At 42.6% G+C, this 23,617-nt stretch overlaps 2 protein-coding genes and 1 long non-coding RNA gene across 3 annotated transcripts; all 3 read right to left on the bottom strand.

Annotated features, from left to right (window-relative positions):
- Positions 1-2,402: 2,402 nt before the first annotated feature.
- On the bottom strand, positions 2,403-5,609 carry LOC135549082 (uncharacterized). The gene is made up of 12 exons (XM_064979144.1): positions 5,500-5,609; positions 5,162-5,277; positions 4,822-4,905; positions 4,558-4,704; positions 4,388-4,468; positions 4,116-4,268; positions 3,936-3,985; positions 3,746-3,815; positions 3,560-3,646; positions 3,363-3,461; positions 3,158-3,238; positions 2,403-3,075 (listed from the first exon to the last, which is right to left on the bottom strand). Exons 3-12 carry the CDS (start codon positions 4,837-4,839, stop codon positions 2,938-2,940), a joined length of 924 nt encoding a protein of 307 aa, XP_064835216.1. The 5' UTR covers positions 4,840-4,905; positions 5,162-5,277; positions 5,500-5,609; the 3' UTR covers positions 2,403-2,937.
- A 3,379-nt stretch (positions 5,610-8,988) lies between these two features.
- On the bottom strand, positions 8,989-10,761 carry LOC135549301 (uncharacterized). The gene is made up of 8 exons (XM_064979311.1): positions 10,705-10,761; positions 10,525-10,574; positions 10,339-10,408; positions 10,153-10,239; positions 9,956-10,054; positions 9,751-9,831; positions 9,564-9,668; positions 8,989-9,123 (listed from the first exon to the last, which is right to left on the bottom strand). The coding sequence occupies exons 1-8, from the start codon at positions 10,759-10,761 to the stop codon at positions 8,989-8,991; spliced, it is 684 nt and encodes a 227-aa protein (XP_064835383.1).
- Positions 10,762-11,162: 401 nt separating this feature from the next.
- On the bottom strand, positions 11,163-13,579 carry LOC135549081 (uncharacterized). The gene is made up of 3 exons (XR_010456929.1): positions 13,541-13,579; positions 11,319-11,434; positions 11,163-11,235 (listed from the first exon to the last, which is right to left on the bottom strand). It is a non-coding gene; the product is annotated as an uncharacterized LOC135549081 (long non-coding RNA).
- Positions 13,580-23,617: the final 10,038 nt, after the last annotated feature.

Genomic DNA, 23,617 nt, shown 5'->3' with positions numbered 1-23,617 from the left:
AGTTCATATAAGGCAATCAGTCAATTCAAATACATGCTTTAGACCCTAATCTATGGATTTCACATGACTGTGAATACAGATGTGCCTCTGTTGGTCACAGATACCTTTTTAAAGTAAGACAGGGGCGTGGATCTGGGGCGGCAGGTAGCCTAGTGGTTAGTGTTGAGCCAGTAACCGAAAGATGCTGGATCCCCGAGCTGACAAGGTAAAAATCTGTCATTCTGCCCCTGAACATGACAGTTAACCCACTGTTTCCCAGGAAGGCCGTCATTGTGAGTAAGGAGTTGTTCTTAACTGACTTGCCTAGTTAGAAAAGGGATACAAAGCCTTCTACTGTGATGGAGAATGTCTACATCCTCTGGGTTCCTGCATAAACACCACTAACCACGGTATGATCCAACTAGTGGTCAGCCTCCAATTGCTCTTAAATACAAGTAAAACTAAATGCATGCTCTTCAACCGATCGCTACCCGCACCTACCCGCCTGTCCAACATCACTACTCTGGACGTCTCAGATTTAGAATACGTGGACAACTACAAATACTTAGGTGTCTGGTTAGACTGTAAACTCTCCTTCCAGACCCATATCAAATATCTCCAATCCAAAGTTAAATCTAGAATTGGCTTCCTATTTCGCAACAAAGCATCCTTCACTCATGCAGCCAAACATACCCTTGTAAAACTGACCATCCTACCAATCCTCGACTTTGGCAATGTCATTTACAAAATAGCCTCCAATACCCTACTCAACAAATTGGATGCAGTCTATCACAGTGCAATCCGTTTTGTCACCAAAGCCCCATATACTACCCACCATTGCGACCTGTACGCTCTCGTTGGCTGGCCCTCGCTTCATACTCGTCGCCAAACCCACTGGCTCCATGTCATCTACAAGACCCTGCTAGGTAAAGTCCCCCTTATCTCAGCTCGCTGGTCACCATAGCATCTCCCACCTGTAGCACACGCTCCAGCAGGTATAATCTCTCTAGTCACCCCCAAAACCAATTCTTTCTTTGGCCGCCTCTCCTTCCAGTTCTCTGCTGCCAATGACTGGAACGAACTACAAAAAGCACTGAAACTGGAAACACTTATCTCCCTCACTAGCTTTAAGCACCAACTGTCAGAGCAGCTCACAGATTACTGCACCTGTACATAGCCCACCTATATTTTAGCCCAAACAACTACCTCTTTCCCTACTGTATTTCATTTATTTATTTATTTTGCTCCTTTGCACCCCATTATTTTTATTTCTACTTTGCACATTCTTCCATTGCAAATCTACCATTCCAGTGTTTTACTTGCTATATTGTATTTACTTTGCCACCATGGCCTTTTTTTGCCTTTACCTCCCTTATCTCACCTCAATTGCTCACATCGTATATAGACTTGTTTATACTGTATTATTGACTGTATGTTTGTTTTGCTCCATGTGTAACTCTGTGTCGTTGTATGTGTCGAACTGCTTTGCTTTATCTTGGCCAGGTCGCAATTGTAAATGAGAACTTGTTCTCAACTTGCCTACCTGGTTAAATAAAGGTGAAATAAATAAAATAAATAAAAGTATGCACTACTACACCCTCTCACATGAACGCTAACATTATTTTCAGTTGGAAAGATGCTAAATGGCTCAGACATTAATGGGAAATATGGCAAATTGAAACAAAAATACCCAAGATACCTGAGTCTACAATGGCAGACTGTTAATGTAGAGTACAGATAGTGAGAAGTTACATTCAAGACTGAAGCAATTGTGCCCTCTAGTGGTCGACTTTATACTATACCCGCTCTTTCCATGACAGACTGACCAGGTAAATCCAGGTGAAAGCTATGATCCCGTACTGATGTCACTTGTTCAATCCACTTCAATCAGTGTAGATGAAGGGAAGGAGACAGGTTAAAGAAATATTTTTAAGCATTGAGACAATTGATACATGGATTGTGTATGCGTGCCATTCAGAGGGTAAATGGGCAAGACAAAATATTTAAGTGCCTTTGAACGATGTAAGGTAGTAGGTGTATAAAGAATGGTCCACCACTGTGGGAATCATTGGAGTGAACATGGGCCAGCATCCCTGTAGACACCTTGTAGAGTTCATGTCCCGGGAAATTGAGTCTGTTCTGAGAAACGGGGTGCAACTCAATGTTAGGAAGGTGTTCTTAATGTTTTGTAAACTCTGTGTATGTAGGCCTACATATTTTTAAATAGTACAGAATTACACATCACAATTCAAAGCCATAAAGTGTGGGCCTGTAGTACCCGTAAATCACCTAAACTTTGTTTTCATTTCCATATGAAAAGAATAATGCATAATTGTTAATGTAATAGTGTAATATTAGCCTCATAACTCCAGGAATAGGAAATAGTGATGAAATAATCAAGTAAATGAAAAGACAGAGACAAATGCTTTTGAACTACTAGTTATTTTATTTAAAAATGTAAAATTCAGTGCAAAGTAATGTAGTGCATTTGTGTCTAGACCCCTGTGTGGTGGCAAAGTGTCGCAAGAATCCTGTGGGGAGAGAAAACAAGAGAATACATTAATTCAATGGGTGTTAACTAATCAGGCTTCAGCGAAGCACTTCAAGTCCTCAATTCCTGAGAGAGAGAGAGAGAGAGAGAGAGAGAGAGAGAGAGAGAAATGTGGCCTTTCAGATCTCTGCAGTAGGACTACATGCTGGCCATGAGGTTCTCCAGGTGGTACTCCAGGAGGCTGGAGAGCTCAGTGACCAGAGACACTGGGTTAAAGTACCAGGCCAGCTGCTGCCCAAACATGTCATCGAGCAGAGCCATCAGCCCGCCCTGAAGAGAACACCACACAACACATAGATAATGGCTCTAAGTTACTAGCTTATCAAGAGCAGAGAGACAATGAGAGTTACTCCTCGTAAAATGGCATTGAAACCCTGTTATTCATGAAAAAGTAAAGAGGAAGTAAACTAGGAATAGGGAAGTAAACTCTTGAATCTTACATTGAGCAGCAGCAGGTATCTCTCGGCCTTTGGCTCAATGCTGGCAGCTACGGGCAGGAAGGAGTGCAGGAGAGCGTACAGACGCTCCATGAACCCACCAGGGTGCTAATGGAAACAGAGGAGAGAGGTTTAAGTGAAATTACAAATAGAGAGACATCGAAACATGTACCAGTGAGATGCTACTTACCACCATCAGGGACTTCTGAGCTGTCATCATCCCAAATAGCACCAGTTCAAAAAGGACATCTATCAGGTTAACATGATGGATCTAGGACAAGAAAACACATTTGGAGAAAATAGGAACAATTTCAAATTGATCAGCTCCTGTGATGTATAAAAGATATGCATGTGGAAGAACTCAAAGTGAGACTTGAAAGAGTTAATGAACTCACCTTTGCCTCAGCCAGCTCCCTCTCAATGTCAATCTGCTTGGAGGGGTCACTCAGGTAGTCCACAAAGTCGTTATAGGCACGGATGAATTCGGCCTCGTCCTATCACAAAGCAAAGAGCATTGACGTTAGTGAACAGAACACATTTCCCATCGAGGACGCTCTCTTTCCCTTGAATGAATAATGAGTTAGTGAGCTACCATGTGGTGGGCTTGAACCAGTGCGCCCATTAGGACCTTTCCTGCCACAAACAGATGGTTCCTGCTCGGGGTGGAACCAAGCAGGGTCTAGAGAAGAGGGAAGAGTTAGTGAGACACCCATCTTTCTCTTGGAGACAGACAGAACGAGAAGACACAGAGAGAAAAGGAAAAAGGAAGTCCACTCACAGTGAAGGCCTGGCGCAGGGAGACGAGCCTCAGGGCGATGTCCTCCACTCTCTTGGTGGTAAGGTAGAGGCTGTGGGAGGGAGGGAATGGAGCATGTCAGCCATTAGGGTCAATGTGGATAACAGCACGGTGACCACTATCCTTCAGCATCTGGCAAGCCCAGACTACACAGACATTTAGAGGAACTCACTTTAGCAGAGGAACCTCCCTCTCCTCAGGCAGCAGGTCCTCCTCCCAGCCCTACAACAACAGAACAAACATTCAACATCAGTGACCAGTGCAATGACATGACAAACAATGGGTCAATGGAAGGATCTTAATGCTACTAGTCAATAGTATGTGTACTGTAGGTGTGTGTGTAACATCTGACCTCATAGCAGTTGTGGCCCTCAGGCTCTGGCTCAGTGAACTGCTGATTGGTGGGCGTAGACACGGAGGCAGCCTCCGACCACGCTGAGGAGGAGAGCAGCCCATCCGGGCCCATGTGGAGAGTGGCGTACACCACCGAGATATCAGTCTGCTGCTCCAAAAACACACACAACACACCTGTTTACCACACACACACATTATTAGAAAACAGCATATCTAAAGGAAAAACAACCAATAATTTCTGTTCAATATACATAAAACATTTTTATTTACCTGGTAGCAGCCAAGGGTCACGTCCACAGACGTCTCATGGCGGAGGTGAGAAGCATACTGGGTCACCCTGCCAGCCACATACTGACAGGGAGAGACGATATGTTAAGGCCAAATGGAATAAGTGAAGAAAAGCCTAATCTAATACTATTTCGGTAGTATTTACATCTTACCAGGATCCAAGTGACGGACTGAACCTTGGTGGCACAGTAGGGGATGCCCTCTGAACTAAGTCTGGCTGTCTCCCTGGAGACGGCCCACACCAGTTGAGTCTCCTGGCCTCGAACCCTACTCACATGGTGCCTCCTCACCACCACCTGCTGTGGAGAGAAACAACATCAACAAAACAACATCAGCCATCGCTGTAACATATTTCCATCAAGATCACATGACTCTGGCAATGTAGATTAGGACTAGGTAGTTACAGAGACACATACCTGGGATCCCCCACGCATATAGGTGATAATGGGGCTTATGAACTGGAAAGTTCTCCAAGCTTTAGCCAACGGACCGGCATGGTTCTGCACAGGAGATGGGTGACATTACAATACATTCAGGTTAAAAACAGCTAATTACAGGAATTGTAACAGTGTGTGTGTGTGGGGGGGGAGGGGGCTCTTACTCTGATCACAACAGGCCCACAGTACAGGGGGCTGAACCTAATCGGTATCAACTGCCAATTACCAGTGGCTTCCTAAAGCAGACAGCAGAGATTTTTAGAATTAATATCTGGGATACTTTTCAAACATAAAACCAAAAACGTTCTGAAAATTGTACCTCAAGGATAGTCGGTACATCTGGCACATCCTCAAGGATGATAGCAGCATCCTGGACATCAAGGATGACTGGCAGCAGTGGCACATCCAACTGGACCTCATCCAGTACATTTGATTCTAAAATTAGTAGCAGGAATACAAACAAACAATTGTCAGGATGTAAAACATATCAAGCTAGCTAGTAACGTCACTACTAGTAAAGGTCCAACAGTGATTCGCTTAGCAACAATTATTAAAGTTAGCGTTAGCTTGCAAGTCTGTATTACAGATATACACATTTCACAAATTACATTTTCAATGCTGAATGTGGTAAAATAAAAAGTTTAAAACTCCACGTACCCTCTTCGAAGTCGCTGTCGCTGTCCACCTCCCGACGATCGCGAACCCTGCAAAACGGAAAAAGACAACAAAAACAACCCACAAATGAATTTAAACAACCTGTCGACGCAGAAGGCTGCCCACGTCCTCGCACTCTCTCCATCAATCTTGAAAAACACCCAGGCATTTTCCAATCTCAGGTCTCAGAAATCAGTCAAGTTTGTTGTTGTTAAACAGCAAATTTAAGTTGTTCTTGTTTTCGAACAGAAAACGTTCAATAGAACGCCGAGATGTTATATCGGTTCGATGTCTCTTGGCAACACATATTTTAGAAATTGCTGATTTAAAAATGGACAGCTGTGTTGCCATAGAAATGAGTTTGGAACTCTATGGTTGTCATTAGAATCCTATAACATTCCTGGTCATCATTGTAATTTTATTCTATGTTGTTGGAATAATATAAAACAAAAATACCAAATGTTTTTTTAAAGTCACTAGCTAGGTCAATGGCCCATTGAAATGTTTTAACTTGTTTCATGGAAGTTGTTGTTGAACTTCTGAAAGTCTAGGCTTTGGCTCAGTGGGCTATAAAGACTTGTGGAGCACAGACAACCAGGGTTAAAACATATGACCACATTCAGACAAGGGGGGCGAAGCCAAAGCCCACTGAGGTTGGAGAGCACTGTAGGATCTGCATAATAATCATACCTCTTTTATAAACAGGATATTATTATCATTGATTATGTCAAAGTGTATGTATGAATAAATCTGATTGAACTTTTTCATGGCAGGTTCACCTTTTGAAGCCGGGTGAGGTTCCCAAAGCGTGCTGCACACCCACCAAGCTCAGTCCCATCTCTAGACTCTTCTACGACGACAACGACAATGTGATCCTAAAGAAGCATGAAGACATGGTGGTCAAGACCTGTGTATGCCTGTGACACCTGTGGCGGCCCATCTATTCTACATCATTTTAATAAACTTCACTACCATTGTTCCAAAAGATATACCTTTGCAACCAGCAGTTGAAAGCAATAATCTGGCAATATGCAGATAAATAGTATGTATCTACACTGTACACAAAAAATTAACGCAACATTCAACAATTTCAACGATATTACTGAGTTAAAGTTCATATAAGGCAATCAGTCAATTCAAATACATTCTTTAGACCCTAATCTATGGATTTCACATGACTGTGAATACAGATGTGCCTCTGTTGGTCACAGATACCTTTTAAAGTAAGACAGGGGCGTGGATCTGGGGCGGCAGGTAGCCTAGTGGTTAGTGTTGAGCCAGTAACCGAAAGATGCTGGATCCAATCCCCGAGCTGACAAGGTAAAAATCTGTCATTCTGCCCCTGAACATGACAGTTAACCCACTGTTTCCCAGGAAGGCCGTCATTGTGAGTAAGGAGTTGTTCTTAACTGACTTGCCTAGTTAGAAAAGGGATACAAAGCCTTCTACTGTGATGGAGAATGTCTACATCCTCTGGGTTCCTGCATAAACACCACTAACCACGGTATGATCCAACTAGTGGTCAGCCTCCAATTGCTCTTAAATACAAGTAAAACTAAATGCATGCTCTTCAACCGATCGCTACCCGCACCTACCCGCCTGTCCAACATCACTACTCTGGACGTCTCTGATTTAGAATACGTGGACAACTACAAATACTTAGGTGTCTGGTTAGACTGTAAACTCTCCTTCCAGACCCATATCAAATATCTCCAATCCAAAGTTAAATCTAGAATTGGCTTCCTATTTCGCAACAAAGCATCCTTCACTCATGCAGCCAAACATACCCTTGTAAAACTGACCATCCTACCAATCCTCGACTTTGGCAATGTCATTTACAAAATAGCCTCCAATACCCTACTCAACAAATTGGATGCAGTCTATCACAGTGCAATCCGTTTTGTCACCAAAGCCCCATATACTACCCACCATTGCGACCTGTACGCTCTCGTTGGCTGGCCCTCGCTTCATACTCATCGCCAAACCCACTGGCTCCATGTCATCTACAAGACCCTGCTAGGTAAAGTCCCCCCTTATCTCAGCTCGCTGGTCACCATAGCATCTCCCACCTGTAGCACACGCTCCAGCAGGTATAATCTCTCTAGTCACCCCCAAAACCAATTCTTTCTTTGGCCGCCTCTCCTTCCAGTTCTCTGCTGCCAATGACTGGAACGAACTACAAAAAGCACTGAAACTGGAAACACTTATCTCCCTCACTAGCTTTAAGCACCAACTGTCAGAGCAGCTCACAGATTACTGCACCTGTACATAGCCCACCTATATTTTAGCCCAAACAACTACCTCTTTCCCTACTGTATTTCATTTATTTATTTATTTTGCTCCTTTGCACCCCATTATTTTTATTTCTACTTTGCACATTCTTCCATTGCAAATCTACCATTCCAGTGTTTTACTTGCTATATTGTATTTACTTTGCCACCATGGCCTTTTTTTGCCTTTACCTCCCTTATCTCACCTCAATTGCTCACATCGTATATAGACTTGTTTATACTGTATTATTGACTGTATGTTTGTTTTGCTCCATGTGTAACTCTGTGTCGTTGTATGTGTCGAACTGCTTTGCTTTATCTTGGCCAGGTCGCAATTGTAAATGAGAACTTGTTCTCAACTTGCCTACCTGGTTAAATAAAGGTGAAATAAATAAAATAAATAAAAGTATGCACTACTACACCCTCTCACATGAACGCTAACATTATTTTCAGTTGGAAAGATGCTAAATGGCTCAGACATTAATGGGAAATATGGCAAATTGAAACAAAAATACCCAAGATACCTGAGTCTACAATGGCAGACTGTTAATGTAGAGTACAGATAGTGAGAAGTTACATTCAAGACTGAAGCAATTGTGCCCTCTAGTGGTCGACTTTATACTATACCCGCTCTTTCCATGACAGACTGACCAGGTAAATCCAGGTGAAAGCTATGATCCCGTACTGATGTCACTTGTTCAATCCACTTCAATCAGTGTAGATGAAGGGAAGGAGACAGGTTAAAGAAATATTTTTAAGCATTGAGACAATTGATACATGGATTGTGTATGCGTGCCATTCAGAGGGTAAATGGGCAAGACAAAATATTTAAGTGCCTTTGAACGATGTAAGGTAGTAGGTGTATAAAGAATGGTCCACCACTGTGGGAATCATTGGAGTGAACATGGGCCAGCATCCCTGTAGACACCTTGTAGAGTTCATGTCCCGGGAAATTGAGTCTGTTCTGAGAAACGGGGTGCAACTCAATGTTAGGAAGGTGTTCTTAATGTTTTGTAAACTCTGTGTATGTAGGCCTACATATTTTTAAATAGTACAGAATTACACATCACAATTCAAAGCCATAAAGTGTGGGCCTGTAGTACCCATAAATCACCTAAACTTTGTTTTTCATTTCCATATGAAAAGAATAATGCATAATTGTTAATGTAATAGTGTAATATTAGCCTCATAACTCCAGGAATAGGAAATAGTGATGAAATAATCAAGTAAATGAAAAGACAGAGACAAATGCTTTTGAACTACTAGTTATTTTATTTAAAAATGTAAAATTCAGTGCAAAGTAATGTAGTGCATTTGTGTCTAGACCCCTGTGTGGTGGCAAAGTGTCGCAAGAATCCTGTGGGGAGAGAAAACAAGAGAATACATTAATTCAATGGGTGTTAACTAATCAGGCTTCAGCGAAGCACTTCAAGTCCTCAATTCCTGAGAGAGAGAGAGAGAGAAAAATGTGGCCTTTCAGATCTCTGCAGTAGGACTACATGCTGGCCATGAGGTTCTCCAGGTGGTACTCCAGGAGGCTGGAGAGCTCAGTGACCAGAGACACTGGGTTAAAGTACCAGGCCAGCTGCTGCCCAAACATGTCATCGAGCAGAGCCATCAGCCCGCCCTGAAGAGAACACCACACAACACATAGATAATGGCTCTAAGTTACTAGCTTATCAAGAGCAGAGAGACAATGAGAGTTACTCCTCGTAAAATGGCATTGAAACCCTGTTATTCATGAAAAAGTAAAGAGGAAGTAAACTAGGAATAGTGAAGTAAACTCTTGAATCTTACATTGAGCAGCAGCAGGTATCTCTCGGCCTTTGGCTCAATGCTGGCAGCTACGGGCAGGAAGGAGTGCAGGAGAGCGTACAGACGCTCCATGAACCCACCAGGGTGCTAATGGAAACAGAGGAGAGAAGTTTAAGTGAAATTACAAATAGAGAGACATCGAAACATGTACCAGTGAGATGCTACTTACCACCATCAGGGACTTCTGAGCTGTCATCATCCCAAATAGCACCAGTTCAAAAAGGACATCTATCAGGTTAACATGATGGATCTAGGACAAGAAAACACATTTGGAGAAAATAGGAACAATTTCAAATTGATCAGCTCCTGTGATGTATAAAAGATATGCATGTGGAAGAACTCAAAGTGAGACTTGAAAGAGTTAATGAACTCACCTTTGCCTCAGCCAGCTCCCTCTCAATGTCAATCTGCTTGGAGGGGTCACTCAGGTAGTCCACAAAGTCGTTATAGGCACGGATGAATTCGGCCTCGTCCTATCACAAAGCAAAGAGCATTGACGTTAGTGAACAGAACACATTTCCCATCGAGGACGCTCTCTTTCCCTTGAATGAATAATGAGTTAGTGAGCTACCATGTGGTGGGCTTGAACCAGTGCGCCCATTAGGACCTTTCCTGCCACAAACAGATGGTTCCTGCTCGGGGTGGAACCAAGCAGGGTCTAGAGAAGAGGGAAGAGTTAGTGAGACACCCATCTTTCTCTTGGAGACAGACAGAACGAGAAGACACAGAGAGAAAAGGAAAAAGGAAGTCCACTCACAGTGAAGGCCTGGCGCAGGGAGACGAGCCTCAGGGCGATGTCCTCCACTCTCTTGGTGGTAAGGTAGAGGCTGTGGGAGGGAGGGAATGGAGCATGTCAGCCATTAGGGTCAATGTAACAGCACAGTGACCACTATCCTTCAGCATCTGGCAAGCCCAGACTACACAGACATTTAGAGGAACTCACTTCAGCAGAGGAACCTCCCTCTCCTCAGGCAACAGGTCCTCCTCCCAGCCCTACAACAACAGAACAAACATTCAACATCAGTGACCAGTGCAATGACATGACAAACAATGGGTCAATGGAAGGATCTGAATGCTACTAGTCAATAGTATGTGTACTGTAGGTGTGTGTGTAACATCTGACCTCATAGCAGTTGTGGCCCTCAGGCTCTGGCTCAGTGAACTGCTGATTGGTGGGCATAGACACGGAGGCAGCCTCCGACAACGCTGAGGAGGAGAGCAGCCCATCCGGCCAACAATGTGGAAAGTGGCGTACACCACCGAGATATCAGTCTGCTGCTCCAAAAACACACACAACACACCTGTTTACCACACACACACATTATTAGAAAACAGCATATCTAAAGGAAAAACAACCAATAATTTCTGTTCAGGTGATAATGGGGCTGAAGAACTGGAAAGTTCTCCAAGCTTTAGCCACCGGACCGGCATGGTTCTGCACAGGAGATGGGTGACATTACAATACATTCAGGTTAGAAACAGCTAGTTACAGGAATTGTAACAGTGTGTGTGAACTGGAAAGTTCTCCAAGCTTTAGCCAACGGACCGGCATGTGTGTGGGGGGGGGGGGGGGGGCTCTTACTCTGATCACAACAGGCCCACAGTACAGGGGGCTGAACCTAATCGGTATCAACTGCCAATTACCAGTGGCCTCCTAAAGCAGACAGCAAAGATTTTTAGAATTAATATCTGGGATACTTTTCAAACATAAAACCAAAAACGTTCTGAAAATTGTACCTCAAGGATAGTCGGTACATCTGGCATATCCTCAAGGATGATAGCAGCATCCTGGACATCAAGGACGACTGGCAGCAGTGGCACATCCAACTGGACCTCATCCAGTACATTTGATTCTAAAATTAGTAGCAGGAATACAAACAAACAATTGTCAGGACGTAAAACATTTCAAGCAAGCTTGTAATGTCACTTCTAGTAAAAGTCCAACAGTGCTTCGCTTAGCAAGAGTTATTAAAGTGAGCGTTAGCTTGCAAGTCTGTATTACAGAAATACACAGCATCTCACAAATTACATTTTCAAAGTTTAAAACTCCACATGCCCTCTTCGAAGTCGCACAAAAACAACCCACAAATTAATTTGAACAATCTGCCACTCAGGCATTTGAATCAGAGAGGTGCGTGGGGCTGCCTTAATCGACAACCACGTCTTCGATGCCCGGAGAACAGTGGGTTAACTGTCTCGCTCAGGGGAAGAACGGCACTCTATTCACAACATTGACATCTGCAAACCGCCAACCCATGTGACGCGGGATTCATCCTTTAAGAGCACACTTCTTCAGCGTGCCAGTAGCCATTGAAGGCGAGCATTTTCCCTCAGGTCAACCTGGTGAGTACGACGAGCACGCAGATGGGCTTCCCTGCAACTTTTTCTTACAGTTTGTGCAGAAATTCTTCTGTTGTGCAATCCCACAATTTCTTCAGCTATCCGGGTGTCTGATCTCAAACAATTCCGCAGGTGAAAAGCCAGATATGGATTTCCTGGGCTGGCATGGTTACACGTGGTATGCTGTTGTGAGGCCGGTTGGACGTATGGCCAAATTCTCTAAAATGACATTGGAGGCGGCTTATGGTAGAGAAAGCAACAGCTCTGGTGGCCAGTCCTGCAGTCAGCATGCCAACTGCGCACTCCCTCATAACTTGAGACATCGGAGGAATGGTGTCATGTGACAAAACTGCACATTTTAGAGTGGCCTGTTATGTCCCCAACACAAGGTGCACTTGTGTAATGATCATGCTGTTTAATCAGCTTCTTGATATGCCACAGCTGTCAGGTGGATGGATTATCTTGGCCAAGGAGAAATGCTCACTAACAGGGATGTAAACAAACTGGTGCACAACATTTGAAAGTAATGTGCTTTTTTTTCATATGTTGCTTTTATATTTCTGTTCAGTATAATATGTTGATTTTGAGTGTGAGAATGGTATATGAATAACACCCAATACCTCCATCATAAAGAAGGATCTTCGCATTTGACCTATAACCATGCTTCACTCTTGATTAAACTATTCAAATCTACAGTAATTCAGATAATTACATCACCCTTTGTCATATATTTTATGTATCCAATTAAAGCTGTGAAGTCCTATGACATAAGTGCAATGCTACATTTCTACCATTTTGATGGCTGTTGTCTTGTTGAACCATGATTTTCTAATTGTCTCTTTCATATGTACTACACATGGTTCAATTAACAAGCTAAATATATATACCATGCATGGCAACAAAAAAATATTACTTTAATTATACTTTTTACCAGTACAAGTTAGTAGCAACGGAAAATGTCAAATTCTCTTTTTTTGACGTTTTTATATGTACAGAGGATCCAATACACAGGAATATGTCATTGACAACAGATTTCTGGAGGACTGTGTACTGCTATATTTGTAATAAAATAAACTAGAATATTAATGGTGGAGGTTGATTTGATGCAGACGTGAGAGTAAATGCCAGTGAACACAGACCTTCAGAAACTGATCGACACTCATCCTAGACAGTGTCACCCTCTTCAGCTACATAGCATTGCAGTGTATTGGAAATACATTTCAAAAATACTTATAAGTATGCATTTGTCTGGTATGAGGATAGACGGAATGGATTTTAAATTGCATTTGACATACTAATCTGAGTGTTCCGTATTTACAGCCATGTGAAATTGTATGCACTCACTGATGTAAATCACTTTGGATTATAAAGTCTTAAAATCGCATAAATAATTATCAAGAACCCGGCAGAGGCACACAACATCTATTCTAAATTCCCCATGCGTTGCACAGACGTACTTCGTACACACACTCTATTTAAGAATCTTTCGACAGCAATATTCAGATATACGGCATGACTGCAAAGAAGACTACCTGGAACGCGACCTTAAGGAAGAAGCAGGTGTTCACCTTGTTTTGAAAATGTTGTCACTGGCAATAGCAAAGATTTTTATAACTAACCCAAGATTGACCAAGTCCTGTCGTTTCCAATGAGTGCAAATTAATCATGGTGGCCAGAACAAGCAAGGAGGTGGGCAGAGCCAAGCACAAGAATTTGCATAGGTATTTGCATAGGGAACGCCTACTCTGTGAAGAGTGCTGGTGCAATGCGCCCTTGCACTCTTTCTAAAGAACGCAAAACTTTGGGAAAGGGTAAAGTCTAAAAGCTTAGTCTACTCTGTTTGTAACAGATTCTCAATACAGAAAACAGTATTGAGTTCAAAGGTTTCATCGATAAGAAAAGTCGAATGTCGGCCAAATCCACCTCTCCATCTTCTACTGCCGGTGTGATGAGATATCATCGTATTTCACCCGATCAAGTTATTTCAGAGAGCGCTCCGTAAACATGACCCAGTGGACAGAGCTAGGCATGTTGGACTGGGACACATTTTAAACCTTTTGATCAGCTGAACGCGTTCATGCTACGTTTTTCGCAGATGTTTTACCAGGCAGGGGCACACAAAGTAAGTTCTAAGCAGTGCAGTACCACTCAGAGCAGTTTGGCCTCTACAAGGGTTCATCGAGATGGAAATACAGGTATGATTTAAATCTACATGCCTTCTACAATTGCTTAAGTCATTGTCATTTACATCATTGTAATTCTGCAGAAAAAAGTGGCTGACATTTTTTGTAAATCGTGATGACATTTCACAGTGAGGATAAGCAATATTTCTTCTGTCCCTCTTTTTTATTCCTTGTCATTATCAGGTGTGTGGCCGAAGTGCAACACAATCTGTAGAGAAACTCTATGAGATGCTACAAGACCAAGAGCTGGTTCAGTCGTTGCAGATTCAGCTGAACATCGTGACAAATATAAAGTCATCCTCTCAACATCTTCCAGAGCAGAAGCCGGTGACAGCAAAGATCTTTCAGTATTTAGAGGACTTGCAGATGAACATTGCAGCCAGCAAAGAACTATAGTATGAGGCTTGTTCACACTACTTTGACACAGTTGACGACTTGCCCTTTGCTGTGAAAACAAAACTCTTGAGCATTGTGGATGAGGCATACAGTAATGCAGAGGAAAAACTTAAAGTACATGTCAGATGGTCAGCCTGCCCTGGAGTTCCTCCAAGAAGTTAGGGTGTTTGATCCACGTCACATTGCGTTTATGGATGACCGAGTGTCCAGCTACAAGGCTATTCCAGACTTCAGTAAGGTACCGAGAGATGAATGCCTACTTGACCAATGCAGGACCAGCAGCACTTAGAGCCACAGTGAGTGGGGTGGTGGATTTGGATATCTTCTGGGATGGACTTCAAGAGAGACTTCCTGTGCTGAGCACCATGGCCAAACGCTACAAAGATGCAGTCTCAAACTCAGCTGATGCTGAGCGAAGCAACAGTATCTACAAGCTTGTGTTGTCCAGCCATAGGCGGTCAACCTCTAACAACCTACGAGCCTTGGTCTTCATGTACCACAACCAACAACTCTGCAGTGGAGGAATTGATATGGAGGAGGATAGGGAAGATGAAATGGAGAATTACATTGAGAATTACATTGAGATATAGGCCTAGATGAGCTAGGCCCTTGGTCACCAACCCTCCTCTCATTATGTTCAGAAAAAGAGCTGTGTTTGTTCAAAAAAATAAACAGCCCAAAAAGATCACTTTTTTTCTTGGTAAAATAGCCCTTACACAGCCTGGAGGTGTAAGTCTAAACCAGATGGGATGGCGTATGGCTGCAGAATGCTGTGGTAGCCATGCTGGTTAAGTGTGCCTTGAAATCTAAATAAATCACAGACAGTGTCACCAGCAATGATCCCTCACACCATAACACCACCTCCTCCATGCTTTACGGTGGGAAATACGATAATTCGTTCACCCACACCGCGTCTCACAAAGACACAGGGGTTGGAACCAAAAATGTCCAATTTGGACTCCCGACCAAAGGACAAATTTCCACCGGTATAATATTCATTGCTCATGTTTCTTAACCGAAGTAAGTCAGTTCTTGTTATTGGTGTCTTTTAGTAGTTTTTTTGTTTGTTGCAGCAATCGACCATGAAGGCCAAGAGTGTGCAAAGCTGTCATCAAGGCAAAGGGTGGCTATTTGAAGAATCTCAAGTATAAAATATATTTTGATTTGTTTAACACTTTTTTGGTTACTATATGATTCCATATGTGTTATTTCATAGTTTTGATGCCTTCACTATTATTCTACAATGTAAACATTTGAAAAATAAAGAAAAACCCTTGAATGAGCAGGCATTCTTTTTGACCGGTAGTGTACTTCGACAGACAAAACAAGCCTGTCAAAACAGCCGTGGAAAACTGAGAAAAACCCTGATGAGGCTCCTGACGATTTGACATTTCTGCCAGCCAAGCAGCCAGGAGTTTAACCAGAAGACCCCTCACCTGACAGCACTCCTCTGGACTTATTCAATGTGAACACTGTCAGAACCCTCTGCCTCCACACAAACAAACAAGCTGATTCAGACAAACAACATAACACGGAAAGGGAGAAAAGAGGAAAACCGTTGATACAACCAAGTTTTATAATTTCATTGGAATGGTCATCCTCCGAGGTCAGCTGAAGATTAGGAATATAATGGTATTACAGGAGGGAAAATATCTTCTCAATGAGCTGTGCACAAAGGATGGGACTGCACCCATGACCCACCAAGCATTCATAGAAGAGCTTACCAACCAGATTTGTGGAATGTCTGTTGAGCTATTAGAACAGGTGAGAAATGCACAATTGAGGATGAGAACTACACACATACCTGTCCCTGTCAAAATGCCTATCGCTGTCAAGAAAAAGGGTGTTGTAAAAAAGGTAATAAAGAGGTGCCTACAATGCAGGAAGAACAGAGTCACTATGGAAACTCCATTGAAGTGCCAACAGTGCCAGGTAGCACTCTGCGTCAGGCCTGACAGAAACGGCTTTCATGAAGCTCCTTTTCAGTTGAGCGAAGGACAGCAGTAAAAGAGAATCCGCTAATCTTATTTTAATAACAGATTGTCATTTTTTTTCCTGAGGTGGACAAAAGTATTTTGAATGTGCTAGTGGTGCACATTTACTACAGAGTATGGAAACCGTATCACAGAGTATGGACATTCAGCGCCCCCTACGAAAATACTTTATTTGGAGCAAATAAACGTACCTCGGTGACGATAAATTGTTAACCACAAGCAGGACAGGCTATGCCCAAACAAAGCTTTATGTGGAGGTTTAGTAAGTTTACTGATGTGATGTAAACATTTACTTAATAAAAATCACATTTGGTTAGGCATTGGAGCTATTTGTTGTGTAAAAGACCTTGTGTTTGCTGAGTATTATAAATATGAGGAAGCAGGGGAAAGTAAGAACCTTGAACAAGTAAGCCTTGTCTGAGTCAGAAGGGCCCTGTAGTGAGAGGCAGCTTGATGTAGTCCTCCAAGTACACCCCTGGACAGGACGCGCAGGGCCTTACATCCCAATCACAATTCAATACGGAAGTGGTCAGGTGATGCGGATGCTACGCTACAGGACTGTTTTGCTAGCACAGAATGGAATATGTTCCTGGATTCATACAATGACATTGAGGAGTATACCACCTCAGTCATCGGCTTCATCGATAAGTGCATCGACGACGTCATCCCCACAGTGACCGTACGTACATATCCCAACCAGAAGCCATGGATTACAGGCAATATCTGCATCGAGCTAAAGGCTAGAGCTGCCACTTTCAAGAAGTTGGACAGTAATCCGTATGCTCATAAGGAATCCCGCTATGGCCTCAGATGAACCATCAAACAAGCAAATCGGCAATACAATTAAGATTGAATCCTACTACACCAACTCTGATGCTCGTTGGATGTGGCAGGGCTTGAAAACTATTACGGACTACAAAGGGAAACCTAGACGTGAGCTGCCCAGTGACGCGAACCTACCAGATGAGCTAAATGCCTTTTATGCTCACTTCAAGGCAAGCAACACTGAAGCATGCATGAGAGCACCATCTGTTCTGGACGACTGTGTAATAACGCTCTAGGTAGCCGTTGTGAGCAAGACCTTTAAACCGGTCAACATTCACAAAGCCGCGGGGCCCGACGGATTACCAGGATGTGTACTCAAAGCATGCGTGGATCAACTGGCAAGTGTCTTCACTGACATTTTCAACCTCTCCCTGACTGAGTCTGTGATGCATACATGTTTCAAGCAGTCCACCATAATCCCTGTGCCCAAGGAAGCGAAGGTCACCTGCCTAAATGATTACCGCACCGTAGCACTCACGTCAGTATCCATGAAGTGCTTTGAAAGGCTGGTCATAGCTCACATCAACAGCATCCTCCCTGATGCCCTAGACCCACTTCAATTTGCATACCGCCCAAACAAAGCCACAGATGATGCAATCTCTATCGCACTCCACACTTCTCTTTCCCACCTGGACAAAAGGAACACCTATGTGAGAATGCCTGTCATTAACTTCAGCTCAGCGTTCAACACCATAGTGCCCACGAAGCTCATCACTAAGCTAAGGACCCTGGGAGTAAACACCTCGCTCTGCCCCCAGGTGGTAAGGGTAAGCAACAACACATCTGCCACGCTGTTCCTCAACACTGGGGCCCCTCAGGGGTGTGTACTTAGTCCCCTCCTGTACTCCCTGTTCACCTACGACTGCCACTCCAACACTATCATTACGTTTGCTGACGACACAACAGTGGTAGGCCTGATCACCGACAATGATGAGACAGCTTATAGGAAGGAGGTCAGAGACCTGGCAGTGTGGTGCCAGGACAACAACCTCTCCCTCAATGTGAGCAAGACAAAGGAGCTGATCGGGGACTACAGGAAAAGGCTGCTCGAACAAGCCCCCATTCAACCCTACCTCCATGTACAAATTACATCGACTAACTTGTACCCCCGCATATTGACTCAGTACTGGTACTCCCTGTATAGAGCCTCGTTATTGTTATTTTATTGTGTTAGTTTTTATATTTTTTTACTTCAGTTTATTTGGTAAACATTTTCTTAACTTTCTCGAACTGCACTGTTGGTTAAGGGCTTGTAAGTAAGCATTTCACTGTAAGGTCTACACTTGCTGTATTTGGCGCATGTGACAAATAAAGTTTGATTTGATTTGATCTCCTTAATGCTGAGTGCCAAGCAGAGGCGTGTTAGGTCCCATTTTTAGAGTCTTTGTTATGACTCGACCGAGGCTTGAACCCCCAGCCTGCCAAAAACCACAAGGATACGGAGTCTGGGGGCTATCAACAACATAGCTCAGGCAGTAGGAAGCTCTCTCATCCATTTATATGCAGATGATACAATCTTATTCTCAGCTGGCCCCTCCCCGGATTTTGTGTTAAATGCTCTATAACAAAGCTTTCTTAGTGTCCAGCAAGTTCTCTCTACCCTTAACCTTGTTCTGAACACTTCCAAAGGTCCCCCAACCTAACACATCCCCAACCTAACACCTAACACATCCCTGGGTCGCTCATCTTTTCAGTTCGCTGCAGCCAGCGACTGGAACGAGCTGCAACAAACACTCAAACTGGACAGTTTTATCTCAATCTCTTCATTCAAAGACTCAATCATGGACGCTCTTACTGACAGTTGTGGCTGCTTTGCGTGATGTATTGTTGTCTCTACCTTCTTGCCCTTTGGGCTGTTGTCTGTGCCAAATAATGTTTGTACCATGTTTTGTGTTGCTACCATGTTGTTGGCATGTTGTGTTGCTGTCTTGTTATGTTGTTGTCTTAGGTATGTCTCTGTGTAGTGTTGTGTTGTCTCTCTTGTCGTGATGTGTGTTTTTTCCTATATTTATATTTAATATAGTTATACATGCTTTATTTTTAATCCGAGCCCCCCTCCCCGCAGAAGGTCTTTTGCCTTTTGGTAGGCCGTCATTGTAAAAAAAGAATTTGTTCTTAACTGACTTGCCTAGTTAAATAAAGGATAAATAAATACATTTTTAAAACGTGGTGTTAAAGAAAGGCTTACCATGAGGAGGCAAATGGCTTCAGGTTCATTTGACACATTTTTTGGGAAGTCATGTCTTTGATCTACTGAATGCATTCATAGTGGTGTATTTTGTTTTGGGAATACAGATCTGCATCCTAGGGCTCGATTCAATCCGTAGCGCAAAATATGTGTTTGAAATGATATACGGTTGAAATTAAAAGACAATTTCCGACTGAGCCGACTTATGCAGCATTTAACGTTAATGCAGTATCTTTGAATGCGGAAACATTGCCTTTAAATGTGAATCACGCTATAATATCAGCGCTATGGCTTGAATCGAGTCTTTAACCTATTGAACACGTTTATACTTGTCTGAAAGGAAAATTAATTCAGTACTACCCAGTGTTTGATCAGTCTATTGTTTTTAGTCAATGGGGCCTCGCTTTTGTGTTATTGTTTTGGATTGCTAACAAAATAACCGGACTGAGTGTTCATGTTGCTTGTCAACACAGTCTTGCAGTACAGCCTTGAACTGTATAATTATTGGTTGTTAGAACCATTTTCTAGACATTGATCAGACATTTTTTTTTACATTTGATTATTTCACTTTTACTGCGGATTTTTAAGTCAATGTTCCTGCGTTCGCGGAGATCCCAATCGCCATAAACACTATGTCGGCTCTATGGGAAATTGCCTTTAAAAGCTTCCATGCCTGTTGCCCGAGATCGGATTGAATCCCGGCTCTACACTTACTCATCAATAAAATATACAGAAGCTGTCATCTCTTTCTGAACTGCACAGTGCGCAATAGACCTCATGAGGGTGCCAAAGATCTGAGATTAAAAAATGGGCATGTGGTTTCAACCTGAACCATTTCTTCTTTTGAATCCCTCACAAAATATGGCTGTCATTCATCTCCAGGTATATAATCATAATGAAATTCTTGACAAAACATTTCACGACATTAGACTTGGCTAAAATTATTACATTTTTTCTTAAACACGTTTTCGAAACTTCACATGAACATGCTTGGAACATCAGAATCTGACAGCGCAAGGTATGGTTCTAAGCTAAATTAACCATGTAAATTAGCCATTTGGATTTTTATAAAAGAAAGCAATTTTAATGTATGTTCAGACCAAGTAAAAAAAACACTGGACATGGTTCACTTGAAACAATGTGATTTATTAATTCCCTTAATCTTCACCTTGGGACTGATTTCGATTTAGAAAATTACGCCTTTCTTAGACACGCCTTTCCTACACACTTCTCAGTAGTTGTTGGCTATTCAGGCTTACATAACAGGCTTTGCAGGTGTGGTTCCCTTGCGCATGCTGAATAAATGTAATTCAACTGCTGAAAACTCCTACTTGCGAGCCAAAAGTTTTCCCTTGTATCACGACTTCCGCCGAAGTTGGTCCCTCTCCTTGTTCGGGCGGAGTTACTGCGGTCGAAGTCACGACCTTCTTTCTAGCCATCACCGATCCATCTTTCATTTTCCTTGGGTTTTGTCTTGTCTTCCTCACACCTGGTTCCAATTCCATCAATTACATGTGTATTTAACCCTCTGTTTCCCCCCATGTCCTTGTTCGGAATTGTTTTCTTGTAGTGCTTGTGCACGTTATACTGGTGGATTACCGGGTTTTGTTTGACCCATTGATTGATTCTGTTTACGGTGTTTTTTATGTTTATTAAACGATACCGTTGTAAATCAGTTTTCGCTATCCTGCGCCTGACTTCTCTGCCACCAGTACGTACCACGTTACACCTTGTGGGGGTTTTCATTCAAAGGGGTTTTCAGTACATGTATTTTAAACCATCCCCTTTAATACGGTGTCCCTTGTTAGATTGAAATTTGTCGACAGACTCAATAGAATATCGAGAGAACGGTTTAAAATATTAGGGATCAATGAAAGAAAGCTAACTAGGCTATGCATAGGCCTATTCGTATCCTGTTGAAAAACAAATGATAGTCCCACTAAGCCCAAACCAGATGGGATGGCGTATCGCTACAGAATGCTGTGGTAGCCATGCTGGTTAAGTGTGCATTGAATTCTAAATAAATCACAGACAGTGTCACCAGAAAAGTATCATCACACCTCTTCTTCCATGCTTCACGGTGGGAACCACACATGCGGAGATCATCCGTTCACCTACTATGCGTCTCACAAAGACACAGCGGTTGCAACCAAAAATGTCCAATTTGGACTCATCAGACCAAAGACAGATTTCCACCGGTCTTATGTACATTGCTCGTGTTTCTTGGCCCAAGCAAGTCTCTTCTTATTGGTGTCCTTTAGCAGTGGTTTCTTTTTAAAAATTTGACCGTGAAGGCCTGATTCACGGTCTCCTCTGAACAGTTGATGTTGAGATGCGTCTGTTACTTGAACTCTGTGAAGCATTTATTTGGGCTGCAATCTGAGGTGCAGTTAACTCTAGTGAATTTATCCTCTGCAGCATTGGTAACTCTGTGTCTTCCTTTCCTGTGGCAGTCCTCATTAGAGTCAGGTAGCCTAGTGGTTAAAGCGTTAGGCCAGTAACCGAAAGGTTGCTGGATTGAATCCCTGAGCTGACAAGGTAAAAATCTGTCATTCTGCCCCTGAACAAGGCAGTTCCACTGTTCCTCAGTGGGCCGTCATTGTAAATAAGAATTGTTCTTAACTGACTTGCCTAGTTAAATTTCATCATAGTACTTGATGGTTTTCGCAACTGCACTTGAAGAAAGTTGTTGATATTTTTTAAGTAATGATGGACTGTTGTTTTCTTTGCATATTTGAGCTGTTCTTGCCATAATATGGACTTGGTATTTTACCAAATAGGGTTATCTTCTGAATACCATCCATACCTTGTCACAACACAACTAAATGGCTCAAACGCATTAAAAAGGAAAGAAATTACACAAAGTAACTTAACAAGGCACACCTGTTAATTGAAATGCATTCTAGGTGACTACCTCATGAAACTGGTTGAGAGAATGCCAAAAGTGTGCATAGCTGTCATCAAGGCAAAGGGTGGCTACTTTGAAGAATCTCAAAGATAAAAATATATATTTTTTTAATTTAGCACTTTTTGCTTACTACATGATTCCATATGTGTTATTTCATAGTTTGTCTTGCCTATTATTCTACAGTAAATATAAAGAAAAAACCCTGGAATGAGTAGGTGTCCCCGAACCTTTGACTGGTACTGTATCTGTTTGGGCTTCTTGCAGTCAATTTCCAGTCTACAAATGATTTGTAATTATGTTCCGGCCCCCGACCAACCGCTCAAGAAGAAATCGGCCCCTGGCTGAATCTAGTTGATGATGCCTGTTGTAGCTTATACCAACTGAAGGGAACTAACAGTGAACTGGCAGTTTAATATGTATTATTAGGTCTACTGACAGAAATAGGAAACAGAGAAAGTCGGGGTAGCCTATAATTAAGAAATTCGAGAGTGCCCATCCATGCAACTTCAAAGGCCATACAGTTGAAATTCTGCATAACGGCACAGCATTTTATAAACTTTACTGTGGGAAAGGTGATATGTTGATATGTTTGCGTTTGCAGCCATATGACTGGTTTCACATTTGTCTCCACAAATGATAGGGTGAAATATATCCAAAACAAGGCATTTACAATTCACTTATCCAAATGGATTACTAATGTACCTAGCTTTTATCATGTTGTAAATTACAGTGCATGGAGAACGGTGTTATTTCTATCGGAAAAAATACATATGATTTTTGCACTTGGAACCGATAGGTTCGCTCGACCATATTCATGGTTTCCTTGTGCGAAAGGTAGTGGAATAATTAGGGAATTAAGTCAAGGTCCGAATACGTCGTATTTGTACACACGTCCATTTATTCGATCGCCACCTGAACAAATAGCGGGATAATGGCACGCGATTGTCGTGCTTAAATTCAAGGTTTACACCATGATCTGTTTCACCTGTCTTTGTGATGGTCTCCACCACCCTCCAGGTGTCGCCCATCTCCCCATTATCCCCTGTGTATTTATACCTGTGTTCTCTGTTTGTTGCCAGTTCGTCTTGTTTGTCAAGTCAACCAGTGTTTGTGTCAGCTCTTGCTTTTCCCCAGTCTCTCTTTTCTCGTCCTCCTGGTTTTTGACCCTTGCCTGGCCTGACCCTGTACCCGTCCACCTGACC

The sequence above is a fragment of the Oncorhynchus masou genome, chromosome 12, assembly GCF_036934945.1.
Source record: "Oncorhynchus masou masou isolate Uvic2021 chromosome 12, UVic_Omas_1.1, whole genome shotgun sequence".
NCBI lineage: Eukaryota > Metazoa > Chordata > Actinopteri > Salmoniformes > Salmonidae > Oncorhynchus > Oncorhynchus masou.
The sequence above is the reverse complement of the archived record's forward strand: the minus strand, read 5'-3'. Positions and strand labels throughout refer to the sequence as shown.